Here is a 17,893-nt window from a genome sequence, read left to right on the forward strand (position 1 = left end):
TAAACAAATGGCGACACGTTCCTGTGAAATGCCCAAGGAACGTGCATTCAGTATTGACACCTAAATTAATAACCCAGTGATAATTTCGGCCTTTGAGTCACATTCCGCCACTCCACTTCTCAATGTTCAGCTGTGTGACACCTCGCGTTGTCACGCTCTGGTAAGATCACGTGACATACGGGCACCTGCGGCGATCAGTGTCACAACTAACGCCTGTCCCAGTTCGAGGCGTGCAGGAGCTGGATGGAGGTCGTTAATAATGACCCTACATGGATTTTATATACTTTCATTTGTGTTTTCACTGTTTGTGTCTATTCAAAGCGACGGACGGAGTTGTGCTTTTATGGAAATACTTTAATGGATATCATGTCGACGCCAGGCCAGTTTCAAAGTGTCCCAGTGTTTAAGCTGGCATTTGGTAAACCAGTCTGTACGCCAGGTCTTATCATCTGATTTAACGAAACCAGTTGAATTTAATTTAAATTTCACACATGTATTCTTTCTAGGAACTTTGGTCCTTTTTCTGTCATATCTACTTTATTCCTGACTGTTCTTCGACAATACGCTACCACACACATCTGATTTATGTTCAAAACAGTAAACCCAATTCACAAGGGGACACAGTTGCCTTTTCAACGTGGATGAGCTTTTAACAGGAACAGTTGCCACTGTAGAAATGTTTACCCCCATTCAGTCAGCCATTGAGTGGAATGCTGGGAATGTTGTTAGAGAGATAAGCAAGTGCGTTTTGAATTGTTCGAAATGAAATAAATAGACACAATTTTATGGATAACAACTTCTTTAATACTGTGAAAAGCGACGTTTCCTTATACCGTTGTCACACAGTTTCGGAATAGATCCTTATACCGTTGTCACGTAGTTTCGGAATAGATCCTTATACCGTTGTCACGCAGTTTCGGAATAGATCCTTATACCGTTGTCACGCAGTTTCGGAATAGATCCTTATACCGTTGTCACGCAGTTGACCGAAACGTCGCTTTTCACAGTATTAAAGAAGTTGTTATCCATAAAATTGTGTCTTTCTTGTCTTCCGTCAACTTCTAAGTAATTCCTATCAAACAATGAAATATTTAATTGTGTATCTGTATCTACATGTCTGAACAAACCACGTGTTTGTGGTTAAAACAAACTGTTGTGGGATAAAGTGTTTCAGATGCTCATTGTCAGGATTTGTTTTCCTTCTGATAGGTGACGCCAGAACAGAGGATAATAATATTTTACTACTTAACTTGTATTTTTTTATGGATCGACAGCTAGCAGACCTGATTTCTTGGAAAACTATTCTACCCAAGGTGCACTAGTACATACACCAGTATATCATGCTTAGAATAGGCACATCATGAATTCGTAAAAAACAACGAAGGATACAAGAGTTAAATAATACATCTTTATCAACAATTATAATTTATCACAGACAGTGTATATGAAAAGACCGATATAAAGAAGCACCATTATGACGTGTCCAAAATATAAAGTTGCATGGAGCATTTTACCAAGGCCTCCATGGAACCTGTTGCTCCGTCTTAATCTGCTGTGAGTAGGACCACGTGCTCTGGAGCCACGATCTCACTCTCAAGTCTTTGTCAACCATATCTGACGGTACTTTACAACTAAGTTCTGAATCTGAGAGACTGGGGTGATAGTGTCCGGTTCTGGGGGTGGACTGTTTGACACTATCAGGAGAACCAGCATATCCACTGTCTGAGAAACTCTTGTCCTCCTTCACAGGGGAAATGCACACTGTCCGGCTCATGTACGCATGTGCAGCCGGATGTTGATATTTGGAATTGTGGGAAGATATTGTTCTCAGTCGCTCGGAGCACTGACTTGTGTATGACGACACATCATCTGTTGATGGCGTCTCGGGCACCTGCTGAATGTGCGTCATACGTCGAGAGATGTGTTTTCTCAGCTGATGGTGTACATTGTCCGACACTCCTGGTAGAGACTGAATGTAGGAGAGGATTTCTTCAGCACATTTGGAGAAGCCATGGTGGAATCTGGCTTGAACTGCTTCTTTGACGTGTTGATGTGTAGTGTTGATCTTCCTGACATTCCTCAGATAATCTACAGTCGTCTCCAGAATCTCGGCCTTCTCCATCTTGTCATAGTTTGGGTCCTGGAAAAATGAATAACAATAAATAATCAAGGCATACACCGTAATATATAAGAAACTTTTTTAAAAAAAGAAGAAGATATTAAATTTGATATAGGAGTAAACTTGGCTGAGAAATTGTATATTTTAAAACACGTAACTTGTGTTGCAAATGCAAAAGAAATAGATATAATTTATTTTTTTAATAGGAAAAATCTTGGGTATCTAGGGTAAATAGATGGTGAACATGGATTGTAATCAAAGGGAGCTACTTACATTTCGTTGATGTGCCGCACACACGATGCTTTTGATTGTTGACAGGCTTTGGTTGATTCTGGCTCGTCGTCGTTTTTCTGCCATCATCTTTCGGCCCTGGAGAAAAAAAATAGATTGATGTGAAATTCCTTCATATTTGCATACGATATTTCAGAATATCAAAATATAAGTTTTGAAAGAACCCTTAAATAGCGTGTTGAGAAAAGGGACAAACACAGTCTATTCCCATTTCTCATGCATATTAAATTAGCCACGTGTTTTAAATGTAAACAAGCACATGTTAATTATAAGTTGTAAACAGTCCATTTGAAAGTTATTTTTAAGAGTAAACTAATGCCTACCTTTCTTCGGCCCATATATTCACTGTCAGATTCCATGTTATCAAAGTAAGATTCCATCACTGCGATGTGTTCAGGTCTGAGAGGCAAGTTATTGTGATGGAACGCAGACTTTCGACCCGCCTTTATACCCCCAACATTCCCCTACCCACGCTAATCTATGTACAGTTATGTTTTGACATCTGAATAGCCCGGCGCGATCCGATACACACAGCCAATCAGCGCACGCCTAGTTAAGTGGTGGCACGCGCCGGCTCTCGTTAAACTTCACCCGGAGACAGATATTCATCTTGCTTGGCGTGACACGAAGAGTCACGTGGACAAGCACCCGGCCTGTCAACAGTCTCATTATTATCTAGTGTTTGATTCAATAAAGGTTTATTTCCATCTATTTAGGGCACGCTATGTCGCCTTCAGTTACCTGGGTGCGGTGTCAAGTGCTTGATGACGATGATTGCATTTACAAGAGATTTCCATCTTCTACTGACGATGTGTCATGTAAATATAAGACTCTGATTGTTTAATCTTTTGCATTTGTATGTAATCAGATTCGATCACAATGGCATATATAACGAATTTAATTCCAACGACAACTTTGTCCGAAAACTAAAATTTTATCATCTATATGAAACTGCTGTTAACTGATTAGGGAACGGCCCTTTAATATTCTGGGGGGGTTCTTCTTATTTTCTTAAGAGATACAGTATGTCAAGTTTATTCAAAATATATTTGTTCGCTGGACGCTGCTTCGAAAGAATTATGAGAAATTAATTGTACCCCTCGCCTCTCCTCCCCTCTCCTCTCCAGTGTGAAAACAACCAATTGAAATTTAAAACAGACAGCCGTTTTAGCTAATGTGACTTTAGACTAAAGTTGCCTTTCAACAATAATAAATATTTCAGCAAGGTCACGACAGGGGAGAGGGGCGGTGGGGTAGCCTAGTGGTTAAAGCGTTCGCTCGTCACGCCGAAGACCCGGGTTCGATTCCCGACATGGGTACAATGTGTGGAGCCCATTTCTGGTGTCTCCCGCCGTGATATTGCTGGAGTATTGCTAAAAGCGGCGTAAAACCATACTCACTCACTCTCTCACGACAGGGGAGACCAGAATTGGGCCTCACACACTGTACTCATTTACGAACGCTTCAACCACTATGCCAACCCATATTCCTGAGTGAGTTGAGTTTAAGGTTTTACTGAAAACCAGTTCTTTTGTACTCTTCACCTCTCTTCCAACAACATCTGTAAAAACGAATTGTAAACGCATGACAGGTTTTAAATTTTGTATTATGTATATTTGTATAATTCAGTAGGAAATAACAAATGCAAATACACAATGCATGTGAAAGGTAGCAATATTTTATTGTATCCAAATTTTGTAATATTCAGTATTTTAGTTTAAATATTATACAATATTCCATATTGATATATGCGTATTGTTTTTATCAGACGTTTTAAATGTTTTTCACATTGTTTGTGTTTGTCAATATTTTCTTTATCCGAACGAAAACTAAAATGTCTTCACTCAGTACCGCAAACTCTAGACGCTTATTAAATCTCCATCCTCCTCAATGGATAACACAACAAGAAGATGTCTGGTGCCACTAGAATCATGGTACCATAATAATGTGGGTTCTTTTTCTTTGCGACAATAAGCTTAAGATCTCGTAAGACGGTAGCACAGGTCAATAACAACACAGGTCTTGTTTAACAGTGTGAATCAACATTTAAGGTGATGTTATGTTCCTGTGTTTTCATATTCACGGATTAATTTACTGCATGAATTATCCTCCCATTCACATATACTTTGCATTGTTTGTTTAATAAAATGCCAGACATGTACTATGGCGGGAGAGAGAAATGTACACCCAAAGCACCATGAATCAATCTCTCTGGATCTCTCTGTATATTGACATTGTCTGTCCCAGAGCCTGGAGAATATTTCAATGAGGAATCCAACTCAAGTCTAGAATAAGTTGTCAAGTCTAGATTGCCTTAGCTGAAATTAACCATTGTTCTGGGCTCCATTTAAATTTTACTTTTTTTATTTTGCGGGTGTATATTTCTAAAAGAGATGACTTTATTTCTAGGACTAAGTGTTAGTCTATGGCACTGATTGTAGGTTTTGGAAAAATGTAATCTTGTTTAGTTTCATAATCCTCTATCTAAATCATCCAAGTCTATTGCGATCTCGTTTTAGATAGGTGGACAATATAATAAGTGATTACAGCTTTATGATTACATGTCGCCTCACGTTTTCGTTCTGGCCTAATATATGAGGATACTTACTTACTTACTTACTTACTTACTTACTTACTTACTTACTTACTTACTTACTTACTTACTTACTTACTTACTTACTTACTTACTTACTTACTTACTTACTTACTTACTTACTTACTTATATTGGAGATTTAACGTGCGATTTCCGACTGCAAGCGTATGTCGCACACGGGCCCGTGCAGGCCATCTAATGTGTTTCCGAAAAGGGGAAAAGTGAGTTTGTGCAACCCAGGAGGGGGGCTTTAGGGGTTGCTTATATAGTAATTTTGAAATTTGGAATGAATGCCAAGAGTGGGTGGATGAATAATGAGGATAAATATTAATGCGATGTTAAATAAGGTGCCATTGCTGAAACTACATGGCATACTAACTTACTCTTTCTCAACTCTTTCTCAATCATTTCGGCTGTCTCAGCATCTTGTCAATTTTATGTTGGTACTTTCGCACCCAGACATTATTATGATAACAGTTTGGTGTCAAATAATCACCCGCATTGTCTGATAATTACAATCAGTTGCCCAATAACTAGTTGCTGAAAGGCCAGGTCGTTAGTGTCAGTTGCCGGTCATAAGGAAACCGTTAATTAATCCGATAGGGGGCGCCACCTTCTCTACAAGCAGCGGGGATCTGCACGTGGTGGCATTCTGATGCACGAGGTCGTAGTGTCCAGCAGATGGTTCTTGCCATGTCCGGAGTGTTGACTGGACAATCAGTTATTCCACGTGACAAAACCGATTGTTTTCAACACGGTGTCAACGTCATGAAATAATTCATCAAAGTGACTGGACATCTTGTGAAACATTCCATTCGACAGGTGGCAATGTGTGAGTGAGTGAGTTTCAAATAGTATCTAGTGTTCAAATATTCAAAACTGTCCGCCAATATTTAGGGTTTCTGAAGGGAATATTTCACATTATGAAGCATTAACCTTTTGTGGGAGGTTAACGTGACAATACAAAACGGAGGCATGGTATCTGTGTAATTAGGATACTAATATATACAGTCAACTCTAGTTAATCCGACATTGTTGGTTGCATATGATTGTGTCTGATTAACGAGTATGTCGGATTAACGAAATTAGGTGATTTGTGATCAAAAATCGGACATCTTCATGATAGATAATAACCATGAGTTGTAATAAAATCATTAAAAACGAAATATTTATATTGTTATGTTGTTTATTCATTCATTCCTGAATTCATAATTAATCGCATTGCAAAAATAATAATAATTTTCCCATTTATACATAACAGAAACATTACTCACTGAATTCATCACATCAACGACACACATTTCTACGTGTACATGCAAGTGCTACTGTCTTGACAACTTGCAATCATTGACACTTCATCTACTTAAAATAGTCATCTTAATAGTCATTAAAAGGTACCCATCATTTGTGTCGGATAAAGCCGATTGTCGGATTAACGAGTGTCGGATTAACGGGACTTGACTGTAGATTGACATATAAAGTAACATTTCAGAAAGCAGTTAAACAAACGGAATGTAGTGAAATCGTGGACACCGCCAACTCGGTGTAAACACAATTTACAGTGTACTCGTAAACGAACCGCATACACGTCTTTTTAATATAGGAATTGTATGAAAATAATTAATTGATTAAACTGATTACGAATTCGTTTGCTTACGAATTCATCTACATCACAAAGAAACTGAGGTTTCAATTAATAGAATCAATCTTGCTAGGATTGAAAACATTCCCAATCTTAATGTCCCAAATGAATTATTCCAGGGAGATGTTTTGCCTTTCGTCAGATGTATCGACATTTTATAAATTAAGTCCCAAAAAATCACAAATACGATTGGCACCGTCAATATAGCTGCGAAAAGTCTGGAATATTACACAGCAAACTATTAATGCTTCAGTAATATATAGGCGTCTCCAAGAAGGCAATCCTCACTATTTATATTCCAATGTGAACGATACTTCCGTTTCTATTCAACGTTTCTCAATGGACAATAATCCACTGAAAATCTGATCACGCATATGATTAAAAACACATAGTTTTTGTCAATCACTGGATTGTCTGGTCCATACTCGGTTACTTACAGACCGCCATCATATGGCTGGAATTTGCGGAGTGCGGCGTTAAACAACAACAAAAAAAACAACAACTTTTTGCATGTTTAAATGTCAGAACATAATGTTTATTGATATTGACACAGGTTTATAATCTTGTTAGGTTTCTTTATAATGTTAAACTAAACCGTCACTCCTTTTCATATTTAAATTCAGGGTGGGTATATTTAAAATGTTATAGGAAGCTTATTGAAGGCCACCCGTGTAACGGTATGTCTCAAGCCTGTCACTACGACTGTAAATCTCAATAGCCGTGTAAACATTCCTTCAAACTCACCGCTATCATTGGGCCATAAAACGTCTTGTTGATGTGTCTGACACGGGTTATGGACAAGGATGAATAATGGAAGACGCGAGATGTCAAAATGCCACGCGCCACTGATGTCTTCCAAACACGGGAAACATGATACCCCTACTCATCCCTCTGATTTCACAATCACTGCGAGAGGCCGTGGGAATGTTCTCGATATGGCCGTCAAAAGAGCCGGAGTGACACTTCGCGTCAGCACGCGCTAGTGAGGTCACGTGAACATACGGGCACCTGCTGTGATTAGTGTCAACTCGCGTTTTGGTTTAGGTGTGGCGCATTGTGTCCTTTTACGCTCGTTTAGGAGAAAATTACTCGTCATAAAATTGATTTTGATTGGTTTTAAGGAATGTGCGTCTATAATTTGGATTTGGGTAACATCTGGGGACTGAGGGTGGATGATTTTATCTGGGTATTGACAGCACTGTTTATAGGGAGTTTGTCGATTTCTCACGAGGCTCTATTTTTTAATTGCAGCAAAATTAAGGTTAATTTCCGCTGTCCTGTCTGTTGTGCCAGATTTAATACCAGTTGGGACACTCATACGATATATCAATATATCATTCGCTTTTGCATTGCTCAGTGCGACGGTAAACAAACAAACATTCTGATACAGTAATTTTATGTGAAATGAGTAAAATTAACTTTAACACAACAAATGGCCCATCCTCGAATATCCAGTGTATATTATCTCCATTCTGTTCACGGTCTCAATCTCTCCTATCACTGACTTAGTACAACCCGTGAAGATCCGGGGTAGAATAGGTCTGTAGCGACCCATGCTTACCGTAAAAGGCGATTTTGCTTTTCGTTAGAGACGACTGACGGGATCGGGTGGTCAGGCTCGCTGAATTTGTAGATGCATTTCATCGTATCCCAGTTGCGTTGATCGATGCCCATGATGTCAATCACTAGGTTGTCTGGTCCAGACTCGATAATTTACAGACCGCCGTCATATAGCTGGAATATTGTTGAGTGTGACTTTAAACAAGACGCAAAGAAACAAATCCGACTAATGTGAGGAAGAAACAGCAGTAATGCCCTCCTGTTTACAATTATGAATAAATTGCAGATTACATATTATATTTGTATTCATTATACCCGTGTAGAGATGTGAGTGATAGCATGTGCATGATCACCAACCACTGTTAGGCGACCACTAACCTACCGAAATGTGCAAATGTGTCCCAGACATATACGATATACACCTTCAAAATACCATATTCCACAGGCGGGGAGAGAATGGTGATGCGCGTCGGCGATTATCTGTTTTGGAAATAAACAAAGTAGCAAAAGAATCTATACCTCTCTTGATTTTATCACATGTTGTTGTTTTTTATTTGAAATCATAGGTAGCAATATTATATAAAACATAAATAGTATTGGCGCTTAGTCAACACTCAAATAATACTCCAACGTGTTTTCATCTTTTTTTAAAATATAATTCCAAAAATTCAAACAAAATCGCATAATGCACATCTGCTGCTGTGTATCTCAGACATCTGATTTTTAAAAATCAATATATTTACTTTTTTTCGACACAAATGAACATGGTAGGGATCAAATTAATTTCTTCATTGGATCAATACATTTTTACACAGAATTACCCAGGTACAGTTTACTTTTTACAAACTATTGCAGGAATCAGTGTTGATTAAGATGGGCATAATCAAATTTAACAACAGTTCTTTAAATATTCAATTACAAAAAATCATCGGTATACTTTCTTTTGTTCCTTTAGTTTAAGATAAAATTTTGTCTGGTCTGCAGGGGTCGGTCGTGTAGCCTAGTGGTTAAAGCGTTCGTTCGTCACGCCGAAGGCCCGGGTTCGATTCCCGACATGGGTACAATGTGTGAAGCCCATTTCTGATGTCCCCCGCCGTGATATTGCTGGAATATTGCTAAAAGCGGCGTAAAACCAAACTCACTCACTCACTCTAGTCTGCAGCAAGAACACGATGGAACATGAAAATCGCCATTACATAATTTTGTTTTGCCCCCGTCTGTTTATGTTCAATTTAAAAACGGGTAAAACACATCTATGCCGTCATTCCATTGTTTGTCGGGAAAATTATATTTATTATCTATGTATTATATTTTTATTATTCTTTTCCGTTGGACACTCAAGTGAATTTTCACGGGAACATGTGTCGCTGGCTGGGTTCGAACCCGTATGGTGCATGTGAGCCAGCGGGTACGTTAAAACTGTACCAACAAGCAAGCAGCGAATTCGCTCTGTGTAACAACCACATTAAGTCAACTAACAACGGGGTCGTATACCTGTACATGTATAACAAATATAAGAGGTATTCAGTTTGTTTGAAAAACTAAAACATAACCAGCAGGTTCGTCATTTTTGTGGGGTGTTTGATCACCCAAAGCTGGATGTATTAATGTTTAATAAGTAACTGGAAGGATTGTGCTCTTAATATGTTTCATCAAAATCCATACCTACTATTAATAACAGTTCAATATAGTTCCTTGATAGAGAATATAAAATTCTTTGGAACAAATCTTTATGCAATTAGCGAATGAATGCCTCGAGTTTACCGTTGATAAATAATGAAGGAAGGTGACAAGAAATCGACATATTCATGAGAAACTGTGAGATCGAGGTATAGAAGAATTTTTTTTACTTGTATGTGCTACTTTTGATGCTGTGAGAATTAAATATCCATCATAGAAATGTATCACGAATGTAAACATACATTTGAAAGGATAATTGCCACAAACGATACAGAACAAATAGAATCACTATTTGTCATGCGTATGAAAGTATTGTGTTAAACACTGCTTAAAATTATGTATATTGCCATTACCATACTTGACCCGTGAAGATTCCGGGGTAGAATAGGTCTTCAGCAACCCATGCTTGCCGTAAAAGGTGACTATGCTTGTCGTAAAAGGCGACTAACGGCATCAGGTTGTCAGGCTCGCTGACTTGGTTGATGCATGTCCTCGATCCCAATTGCGTGGATCGATGCTCATGATCACTGGATTGTCTGGTCCAGACTCGATTATTTACAGACCGCCATCATATAGCTGGAATATTGCTGAGCGCGGCGTTAAACAACAAACAAACAAACAAAACACTTCCATACCACTAATGTTAATATGGGCCTTCATACCGAATGAGGTATTGATTGATGTTGTCCCCTACACACAGTATTGAGATTGAGGTAGATAAATTGGTACGTTTTCATTTACTAAAAAAAAAGTGTTTCGGTAATTCATTTAAAAAAACTTATACTGATCGTAGTAAACACGATAATTAGCAATAAACAGCCGCCCATCATCCATCCAATTTGTGCACCAACTTTAAAAAAGCTACAAACAATTTCAATGCTGTTTTACGGCAATTTATGAACTTACACGTAGATAGGGACCTGATATGACGAAACTGACACCTGTATTTCAAAAAACATGATTTATTACATATTTGACTATATTTCGCACAATAAATATCACAGCTGGGGAACAAAGATTCGGGTAGTTGTGTCACCACGGCCTCCATGGAACCTGTTGCTCCGTCTTGATTTGTTGAGAGTAGGACCACGTGCTCTGGAGCCACGCCCTCACTCTCGAGTCATCAAAGTTTTTGTGGATTCTGCTCGACTCCATTTTACAAAGTTCTGAATCTGAGAGATTGGATGAGTGATAGTGTCCGGTTCTGGGGGTGGATTGTTTGATAATGTCAGGAGAACCAGTATATCCACTGTCTGAAAAACTGTTGTCCTCCTTCACGGGGGAAGTGCAAACTGTCCGGCTCATGTACGCATGCTCAGCCGGATGTGGATATTGGGAACTGTGGGAAGACACTGTGCTCAGTCTTCCGTAGCATTGACTTGTGTATGACGTCACATCATCTGTTGGTGACGTCACGGGGACCCGCTGAATGTTCGTCATACGTCCAGAGATGTGTTTTCTCAGCTGACGGTGTACATTGTCCGACACTCCTGGCAAAGACTGAATGTAGGAGAGGATTTCTTCAGCACATTTGGAGAAGCCATGATGGAATCTGGCTTGAACTGCTTCTTTGACGTGTTGATGTGTAGTGTTGGTTTTCCTGACGTTCCTCAGATAATCTACAGTCGTCTCCAGAATTTCGGCCTTCTCCATCTTGTCATAATTGGGGTCCTGGAGAAAATAGAGGCATAAATATAAGTACATGCAGTATATTGTATAAAGGATAGATATTCACAAACAACGATAATAACTGTATGTGTTTCAATAAATGAGCAAAACAAAGATCAAGTAATTGAGATGGTTTATTTAAATGATCAAAGCACGCGCAACCCAAGTTGGTCCCCAGCAACATAAGCTGCGACTGATTTCATTGGATTGTTTATTGCGGGTCACCGTACACCCTCGGCGTGGATTAGTGTTCACAATATCAATCACTAGATTGTCTGGTTCAGACTATAATATTTACAGGCCGCTATCATATACATCTTGAATATTGCTAAATGCGACGTTAAGCAACAGGTGTAGCCTGATCAGGCATCAGACAAGCAAGATAAGAAATCGAGAGCTGAGATAGGTAAACATACATTGGCGCCACTTACATTTTGTTGTTCTCGACACACCATGTCCTTGATGTCGGACAGACTCTGGTTGATTCTGGCTCGTCGCCGTTTTTCAGCCATTAATTTTCGACCCTGAGGAACAAATAGATTGAAACTATGTAGATACATGTATTAAGGGCATCGTTGTTTAAAAGAATACTGTTCATGTTATTAACGTTATTTATTTTGGAATTAAGAAGCTATCAACAATGGGATATGGAACGATCATGTACTGCTTTATCATTGGCTGATTACATTTCATGAATATTCAATTAGCCATGTAGTTATTCTGAACTGTTGCATAAACAAAACATTTTCCAGCTAAATCCCTGAAGATATGATAGTCCTGCACTAGAATTGTCATTACCTTTCTCTGGCCCATGCATTCCGGTTCCGACTCCGTGTGTCTATCCAATGATTCCATGACTGCTGTGTGTTCAGCTCTGAGAGACAAGTTAGTGTGATGGAACGCGGCCTCCCGACCCGCCTTTATACCCCTAACATTCCCCTACCCACGCTAATCTATGCACAGTTATGTTTTGACATCTGAATAGGCCGGCGCGATCCGACACACGCAGCCAATCAGCGCGCGCCTGGATCAGTGATGGCACGCGCCGGCTCGCGTAAAACTTCACCCGGAAGCAGATGTTGTATCCTTGACCTCACGAATGTTTGACACTGGATGTGATATTCCAGAGCAGCAGGCCTGTCAACGCACCTTTAATGAGTATTTGTAGATGGCATCGATGATTTCTGTTGCCATAACACAATTTCACATATATTGTTTCATAGGCATTTCTCAAGTTCCTCACACCGTTGTCTTGCTTGACAATGGTACAAGGATCTACAACGAAACGTCGCTATCACAGCAGAAACAAATGTCTAATTTTTCATGAAAAAATAAATCTTCCTTACAAAAAGGATTCATATATTACATTTTAAAGCGCAAATACGTCTGTTCTAACACACCGATGACATAAAGTTTCAATCAAGGAAAGTTTGAAAACATTGAAACAAAAACGATTAGAATTCGAAGACACCTGGGTGTGTTTAATCCTGATTAATCTTCTTTATCTGACGCCAGACAGATTATCTTGTGATATACCCGGGTGTAAACAAGCTTATTTTCAACTAGCTTGAATCAGCTAAACCAATTATAACCCAGCTGCTATGTTCATTTTTTTTACTGTTAGTCATGTATTTTTGAAGTTTGGCTTCATACAATAAAGTTAGAAAAATATGTATCCTTACATTTGAAAGTATTACATTTTGTATGTGCACTTTCACTGAGAGGTTATATGACATGGCAGATTATTTTCGTAAAAGCGCTAATAAATTTCCAAATTTTATGATTATTGTTCACATACGAAATTTATTTACAAAATTATTTCAAGACTCAAAGAAGTAATATAAACTGTCGGACAAAAGAAAGAAAACACCTCCCATAATTTATTTCTGGGTAATTAAATGCTCTGTTGGAGAAATTAAATATATCTCAAGAATAGTTATAAAGATATGAATATATAATTTTATTGTCAAATGATTGTGAATATTAGAAAATCTAGGCGAGGTAGATGAGAGAATCTTCCATGTTTTTCATATTTCTGACGTTTAATGTCATATCTTTCTTTCATTATTGTCATCCACGACAGTTCGCATAATAATCACGATCCCATTTTTAAGCCGAGTGTCTACACTAGTAAAGCAACAACATTCCCACCCAGACATTATTATGATAACAGTTTGGTGTCAAATAATCACCCGCATTGTCTGATAATTACAATCAGTTTCCCCATAACTAGTTGCTGAAAGGCCAGGTCGTTAGTGTCAGTTGCCGGTCACAACAGTTAATTATTCCGATAGGGGGCGCCACCCTCCGAGCAAGCAGCATGCACGGACACGCGTGGATGTGATCTACACATATGCAGATGTGCACCTTGACACACGTGCAGATAAGGTTGAAGTCACATGAATATATTTTCATGAATATACAACACTCCAATCCACACTAAATTGCAACAATCAAATGACACTAGCTCCGGTACTAACCCCTTAATGACATACACACCTTTAAGCACTAGGCATATCTATTCAAAACAAGCCTACAGGCATTTAAAAAAAATGGACAAGAAACAAGCTGCCAATAACCCTAAAATTCTAAACCTATAAAAACACACAAACTACTCTTAGTCCCCTCATCCTCCACCTTTTGAATGACATATTTCAAAATTCAAATTTTGTTCCCCAAATTAAGTAAGCATCCCTGAAAAGCCCCACCTAGGTTGCCTCACCTTTTCTGACATACCCTTTTCGACTAAAGGGGGCGGTCGAGTAGCCTAGTGGTTAAAGCGTTCGCTCGTCACGCCTTAGACCCGGGTTCGATTCCCGACATGGGTACAATGTGTGAAGCCCATTTCTGGTGTCCCCCGCCGTGATATTGCTGGAATATTGCTAAAAGCGGCGTAAAACCATACTCACTTACTCACTCACTCACTTTTCGACCAAACATTAAATGTCCTGGCGGGCCCGTGCGTGAATACGCATATGTCGGAAAGCGCACGTTAAATTCCTAATTTAAGAAGTAAGACATATTTTCTTTTTTACGACCGCAGTCCTTATCTGAATATAACCCAACAGAAGTGTTTGTTTTTAATATTCATAAATTAGATATTTACCTGCAACATTATAAACAAGGGAGACTGCTCTGTGGATGAACAACTTTTTTATTGCAACGAATGCGACGTTTCGGTGTAGATACTGACCGCGTTATCAAGCAAGTGCATTCATTGTAGTAAAAGAACTTGTATATCCAAAGAATGATCTTCCTTGTTGATACCAAATACTAACTACGTTTTATGCAACATTATATCTCGAAAATTTTCATCAATATCATGAATTACATACACGTATGATTGTGTGAAGAAGACCAGTGTATTTACTGTGCATTCATCTCGGATATACTGAATTGTATGTGTGTATGTCATTCTGTGTGTAAACCAAATGAAATCTGAAATCTATTTAAACACCACGACAAAAATGTGGCACACAGGAATAGATCCATTTCATATTACTGAACATTATACTGCAAAGACTTGAATGTGTCTGTGAAACACGTATTCGGTGTTTTGAGTTTGTTTGTTTGTTTGTTTGTTGTTTAACGCCGCACTCAGCAATATTCCAGCTGTACGACGGTGGTCTGTAAATAATCGAATCTGGGCCAGACAATCCAGTGATTGACATCATGAGCATCGATCCACGCAATTGGGATCGATGACATGCATCAACCAAGTCAGCGAGCCTGACCACTCGATCCCCCTAGTCGTCTCTTACGACAAGGGGGCGGTCGGGTAGCCTCGTGGTTAAAGCGTTCGCTCGTCACGCCAAAGACCCGGGTTCGATTCCCGACATGGGTACAATGTGTGAAGCCCATTTCTGGTGTCCCCCGCCGTGATATTGCTGGAATATTGCTAAAAGCGGCGTAAAATCAAACTCACTCACTCTTACGACAAGCATCGTCGCCATTTACGACAAGCATTGGTTGGTGTTTTGAGTAAAGTGAATTAAGTGATACAATTGATAAGAAAGAACGACGCTGATGGTCTTTGTTGTTTTGTTTTTGTTGTTGTTGTTTGTTTTTGTTGTTGTTTTTTTGTTTGTTTGTTTGTTTGGTTGGTTTTTTTTTTTTTTTGGGGGGGGGGGCTACAAAACATTGTATTAGGACAACGACTTTATACATTTCCAGCATTTCCAAAGGAACAAACACTCCTCCAACGATCCCTAGTTAGCATGGGACCAAACAAACTGAGACACCTTTCTATTTTTAGAAATGATTCAGATAAGCAGATATGACCTTTCTTATTACCATAACATCTCAACACGGTTGTTTACTTGTTACCATGACCCCTGCAGCAGGATGTAGATGGAATGACCCCACCCCCATGCCAGTCATCATCGACGTCATGTTATAACAGACATCCAGTTGGTAGATTACCACCCGCAATGTCTCTTGAAGACGTGTTTATCATAGCAATGGATGTGTCAGATTGCCATCAAGTTCACATGGTTCACCAACTGAAAACTGTTATCGGTTCTTGATAGAATGTACAAACTGTATCACAACAAGATAGAAGTGGTAGAACACCCACACAAAAATACTCCTCTTTCAGTCATCACTCATCAACATTAATGTATTACAAGATATGTATATACTGTTATTTCTTATGTTTATAACTTCGCAACATATATCTGTCATACAGGGTATGTTTCTGAAACTCTAGCAACCCAAATGTTCTTTAACTATGAGTTTGTAGTGTAAAATGGATAGTGTTGCTGGTATATGTGCGTTTAGATATTTTATGTGAATGTTTCTTTTTTCGATATCCAGTCAAAATCATATGTTAAATGAAAAATACAGCAAATACTTTTTTTTTAAACCTGAGGGTGATTAGCTCCTTCCAGTGTTTTTTTTAGGAAAAAATGAACTTTTTTATACGTATTATGCCTACATTTTTCCTAAGAGTTCACCTGATGCTCATATGAAGGCGACTTTGGGACTGATTTACCAATATTAATTTTTAAGAACAATTTTTTATTTTTTTTATTAAAATTAATTAAACATGTTATATATGAATTAAAAATTCTCATTTGTGGGGTGACAAAAACCTGAGACTGAGTTCACAAGACAGCTTTATGTTATGTGTCTTTTAAGAATCTGCTGTCGTTTCTGAAAACATGACAATGCCAATTCAGCAATTATTTCAGTGTCAAATCACAACTGGGTCAATAGAGAACTGTTTATTATGCTTCTGTGACGCCAGATAAATAAAACAACAATTGAAGACTTGTTGACCCTGATACATCGTTTATTTACAAGTCGACTCCGATTGTTTCCTTTAAGCGCAAATGTTCCCGTCTCCATAACTGTCTAATGAAGTGTAGACGAGCTCTTTAGTTGATTCCCCCGTCCGACAGAGCGGAGTAAGTCCATTAGTGTCAACACCCCACAACACTTAAAGTCATTATAACACCACAAGGATATATCACACACCACTATGACGTCACACTGAGAAAGTGATGTAATGCCATTGTTCACGACCACCCTTCCAGTGATGGAGATTGTCTGTAAATGTCCTCAACGGCGCAGAGCCCCACTAGGCTGGACAATGCAACTGATAGTTAACAAATTTGGTTAAACGGAAGATAAGATCCCCTTATTTGATAAGGACATTAAAAGTAGATTAGGGCACGGGACGATCTAACTCGTTCAATCAGCTTACACTCGGGTTGTAGGTTTCCATCATGTTGGATTCAATAAAGACTGAATTACCGTTCGTTCGTTCGTCCGTTCGTTCGTTCGTTCGTTCGTTCGAGATCGATTAATGAAAAAAAGTTGTTGGTGAAATGTATAACAGTACATGTTTATACAAATCTTTTGCTTATGTGGACGAAATGATGTACAGAATCAATAGTATTAAGAAGTATTAATTTATCTAAATTGACATATTTAAATTATTTATTATTACATTATTTTATATTTTTAAATATTACAATATAATTAAATGCATGTAGGAGAAGGTCTCGTGAGTGACCACTTAATTCACTTGTGCCTAATCCATTTGATTTTCCGCAATAAAATATGTTTAAATCAATTAAATAAAAAAAAACTAAATTGACGTTACCAGACAACACGGTTCGGAAGCCATATCCATCAACTTAATACTAACTTCTAGATCTGATCTCGGTATAATTCGGACAAGTAAATAGGTAAAGTAAAGCATTTCAGTTCATATCTCACGAAATGTTTTGCACAGTGGCATCTCCTGAACTGAATCCCATGAGCTCCAAATCTGGTTCGAGACGATGTCATTTAGTGCTTCTGACTTAGTCCCCCTTCAGTATCTTCACTTGG

At 38.6% G+C, this 17,893-nt stretch overlaps 2 protein-coding genes across 2 annotated transcripts; both read right to left on the reverse strand.

The window, feature by feature from the left end:
• Nucleotides 1-1,510: 1,510 nt before the first annotated feature.
• On the reverse strand, nt 1,511-2,790 carry LOC139477771 (enhancer of split m8 protein-like). The gene is made up of 3 exons (XM_071260184.1): nt 2,734-2,790; nt 2,393-2,488; nt 1,511-2,140 (listed from the first exon to the last, which is right to left on the reverse strand). Exons 1-3 carry the CDS (start codon nt 2,788-2,790, stop codon nt 1,511-1,513), a joined length of 783 nt encoding a protein of 260 aa, XP_071116285.1.
• An 8,092-nt stretch (nt 2,791-10,882) lies between these two features.
• On the reverse strand, nt 10,883-12,409 carry LOC139477774 (enhancer of split m7 protein-like). The gene is made up of 3 exons (XM_071260186.1): nt 12,353-12,409; nt 11,986-12,078; nt 10,883-11,557 (listed from the first exon to the last, which is right to left on the reverse strand). Exons 1-3 carry the CDS (start codon nt 12,407-12,409, stop codon nt 10,919-10,921), a joined length of 789 nt encoding a protein of 262 aa, XP_071116287.1. The 3' UTR covers nt 10,883-10,918.
• Nucleotides 12,410-17,893: the final 5,484 nt, after the last annotated feature.

The sequence above is a fragment of the Haliotis cracherodii genome, unplaced genomic scaffold (genome assembly GCF_022045235.1).
Source record: "Haliotis cracherodii isolate W230 unplaced genomic scaffold, xgHalCrac1.p SCAF_35, whole genome shotgun sequence".
Classification (NCBI taxonomy): domain Eukaryota; kingdom Metazoa; phylum Mollusca; class Gastropoda; order Lepetellida; family Haliotidae; genus Haliotis; species Haliotis cracherodii.